The sequence below is a fragment of the Borostomias antarcticus genome (assembly GCF_949987555.1).
Source record: "Borostomias antarcticus genome assembly, chromosome: 6".
NCBI classification, from domain to species: Eukaryota; Metazoa; Chordata; class Actinopteri; order Stomiiformes; family Stomiidae; genus Borostomias; species Borostomias antarcticus.
Genome location: NC_140239.1, coordinates 30882266 through 30885634, shown reverse-complemented (window position 1 = coordinate 30885634; position 3369 = coordinate 30882266). Strand labels below are relative to the sequence as shown.

The following is a 3369-nucleotide window of genomic DNA, read 5'->3' as shown; positions in this document are numbered from 1 at the left end:
TCAGAGCACACATGATTACATTATATTATCTGTCATCAATGGATGGATTCCTGAGAGCAACTAGTTAGCTGTATCTGATGGTAAACAAGCTCAACCTATAAGCTTAACAGTTGTTAATCCTATGGCCAGAGTAGGTACGTTTAACGTCGGCGTTAGAGATTCGCGTTACTTAACAAGTGCTGTGACAAGAGGCTACAACAGTCAATCAATCAATCAATCAATCAAAACTTTATTTGTAGTTTTCATACCCAGAGGCAACACAATGCGCTTTACAAAGAACAAGGGAGGTGGGCTTACGACCCACCCCTACATATTCCAGAGGGAAGCAAAAAAACAGTATCACCCGGGGGTCAGATAAGTGAGCTGTAAAAATCCTCCCCTGACCCCTCTCAACAAGGCGATGGAGCAAGCTCCTGGAGTATGTTTGTCTACCGGCTAAGAACATTTATAGAGCAATAAAACACATTAAATTACATTTTCAGAGTAAGAGAGGCTAATAACATCCTAGGAGAGGATGTGAGAGGTCAGAGGTGAAAGGTCAGGTGTACATGTCATGTTACCTGGGTCTTCTCGCTGTCAGGGTCCTCCAACCAGCTGTAGGGGTCTGGGATCTTGTTGTTGTGGTAGTCATCCACCTGCGACAAATAAAGTTAACTAAACCAGATCAACCAGAGAATGTGGCAGCAATGGGTGTAGCTAGCAACTTGGCTAACATCAGCAATGGGTGGTAGCTAGCTAACAATGAGACAAAGGCTACAATGGGTTAGCTAGCTGCTAATTGAGCTAGCTGCTAATTGAGCTAGCTAACCCATTCATTGACAGTGTGGGCTAGCAGACCGGTGTTCTTCTCTTAAGGCTAGCAGTTAGCTAGGCTAGCTTGCTAACTAGCCAGCCACGGTTCAAAACACTGATAAGAGGGGCCGTTGTTAATAGGGACCCCCACGGGAACCTGTCATTCTACTAACTAGCCCTCCATTAATCACAAGACTGCTAGCGGCTAGCAGACTGCTAGCTAGCTAGCTAGGAAGTAGGCTACTAGACTGCTAGCTAGCTAGGAAGTAGGCTACTAGACTGCTAGCTAGCTAGGAAGTAGGCTACTAGACTGCTAGCTAGCTAGGAAGTAGGCTACTAGACTGCTAGCTAGCTAGCTAGGAAGTAGGCTACTAGACTGCTAGCTAGCTAGGAAGTAGGCTACTAGACTGCTAGCTAGCTAGGAAGTAGGCTACTAGACTGCTAGCTAGCTAGCTAGGAAGGAGGCTACTAGACTGCTAGCTAGCTAGGAAGGAGGCTACTAGACTGCTAGCTAGCTAGGAAGTAGGCTACTAGACTGGTAGCTAGCTAGCTAGGAAGTAGGCTACTAGACTGCTAGCTAGCTAGGAAGCAGGCTACTAGACTGCTAGCTAGGAAGTAGGCTACTAGACTGCTAGCTAGCTAATAAGTAGACTACTAGACTGCTAGCTAGGAAGTAGGCTACTAGACTGCTAGCTAGCTAGGAAGTAGGCTACTAGACTGCTAGCTAGGAAGGAGGCTACTAGACTGCTAGCTAGCTAGGAAGGAGGCTACTAGACTGCTAGCTAGCTAGGAAGTAGGCTACTAGACTGCTAGCTAGCTAAGAAGTAGACTGCTAGCTAGCTAGGAAGTAGGCTACTAGACTGCTAGCTAGCTAGGAAGTAGGCTACTAGACTGCTAGCTAGGAAGGAGGCTACTAGACTGCTAGCTAGCTAAGAAGTAGGCTACTAGACTGCTAGCTAGCTAGGAAGGAGGCTACTAGACTGCTAGCTAGGAAGTAGGCTACTAGACTGCTAGCTAGGAAGTAGGCTACTAGACTGCTAGCTAGCTAAGAAGTAGGCTACTAGACTGCTAGCTAGCTAGGAAGTAGGCTACTAGACTGCTAGCTAGGAAGTAGGCTACTAGACTGCTAGCTAGCTAAGAAGTAGGCTACTAGACTGCTAGCTAGGAAGTAGGCTACTAGACTGCTAGCTAGGAAGTAGGCTACTAGACTGCTAGCTAGCTAGGAAGCAGGCTACTAGACTGCTAGCTAGGAAGTATGCTACTAGACTGCTAGCTAGGAAGTATGCTACTAGACTGCTAGCTAGGAAGCAGGCTACTCACAACTGATTCGTCACGGTAGACTTGTGGATAGGGAAAAGCCATTTTGGAAGTAGCTGTTCGGGAAGTCCGTGATACGAGAACTCGCTGCAGATATTGTGATAATGGTTTTGAGACGACTTTCTTGATCCGACCAAACATAAACTTGATGGTTGGTGGTTTTGGGCTAGTCAGAAAGGCGGCTTGCTCTGATGCCAGAGTCAACAATCTCACAAAGAGGATACTACCCTGGAAACAGAGGCAGACATCTTGAGAGCACCCCCTGTTGGCTGGCAGAGAGTCGGTCGGGATAAGAGCAAGGGAGGAATAATGCTGTAACATGACACGCACGCACACACACACACACACACACCATTTTACTCAAAAGACGCATCCTGTGTCAACACTCAGTGTTCTCCCGTGCCCCCTCTCTCTTAATGCCCCCCTCCTCCATTCCCCCTGTCCAGTCTGGGGTTATCAGAGTCATCAGGGAGCCTCCATCATCACATCCATCTATCAGGGGGGGGGGAGGAAAGGGGTCTGCCCATCCCTCACACCCCCAACCCCCTCCCTCATCCTCCACTGTCATCCCTTCCTTCTCATCCATCAACTCTGATCTCCCCCTAATCATCTCCGACCTGTCCTCCGCAATGTGTGTTTGCGTGCGTGTGTACCTGCCCGCCTGTGTGTACCTGTCTTCACCACAGCACACGTCTTTAGCTTGCGTGTGCGTTCTGCTCCATAAGGGCCCTCTCATACGCGGCAGCAAAGCATCATTTAAATACAGAGAGAAAATCTATCTTATCTGCTGTTCATCTTGTTCAAGGCCAGAATGTGACTTTACTTCATTCTGCAGATGTGGAGATAAGCCAGTGCCTGATTTAATTACATGTGTGCGGTCGTGTCATATAATAAGCACATTGCTTGGATACCGTCACAAGCTATTGAGAAGCCTTCAACAGGTGTCAAAATCCTTTCGTTAAATTAGAGTTGTTTCATAAATGTCAGAGCCGACAGGTTGAGCAGGTTATGCCGGGCTCTCTCTGAAAGGCTTACATGTAAAACAGAGACAGTGATGTCTCTACACACGGTTTAGGGCAGTGAAAGTGGAAGGAGGAGGTTGTCCAGGTGAAAGGAGGTGCAATAAACACCAGCGTTTTTACCTTGGGGGGGGCGGGGTGGGGAAGTGGTGTGTTCCACAGCCCTCCCCTCCATAGGTTCCACAGATGTTTTTGTTTCTTGTTTTGGGTCGTTGCCTTCCTGCCCCCCCCCCCCACACCG

At 48.1% G+C, this 3369-nt stretch overlaps 1 protein-coding gene across 2 annotated transcripts in view; it reads right to left on the bottom strand.

The window, feature by feature from the left end:
* Nucleotides 1–2211, bottom strand: part of prep (prolyl endopeptidase) — a 13324-nt gene extending 11113 nt beyond the window's left edge. For both annotated transcript variants that reach the window (XM_084440420.1, XM_084440421.1), the window contains exons 1-2: nucleotides 2113–2211; nucleotides 561–635 (exon numbers count right to left, since the gene is read on the bottom strand). In XM_084440420.1, coding sequence (XP_084296546.1) covers nucleotides 561–635; nucleotides 2113–2154 — 117 coding nt within the window. In that variant the 5' untranslated portion in view covers nucleotides 2155–2211. The remainder of the gene's footprint in view (nucleotides 1–560; nucleotides 636–2112) is intronic.
* Nucleotides 2212–3369: the final 1158 nt, after the last annotated feature.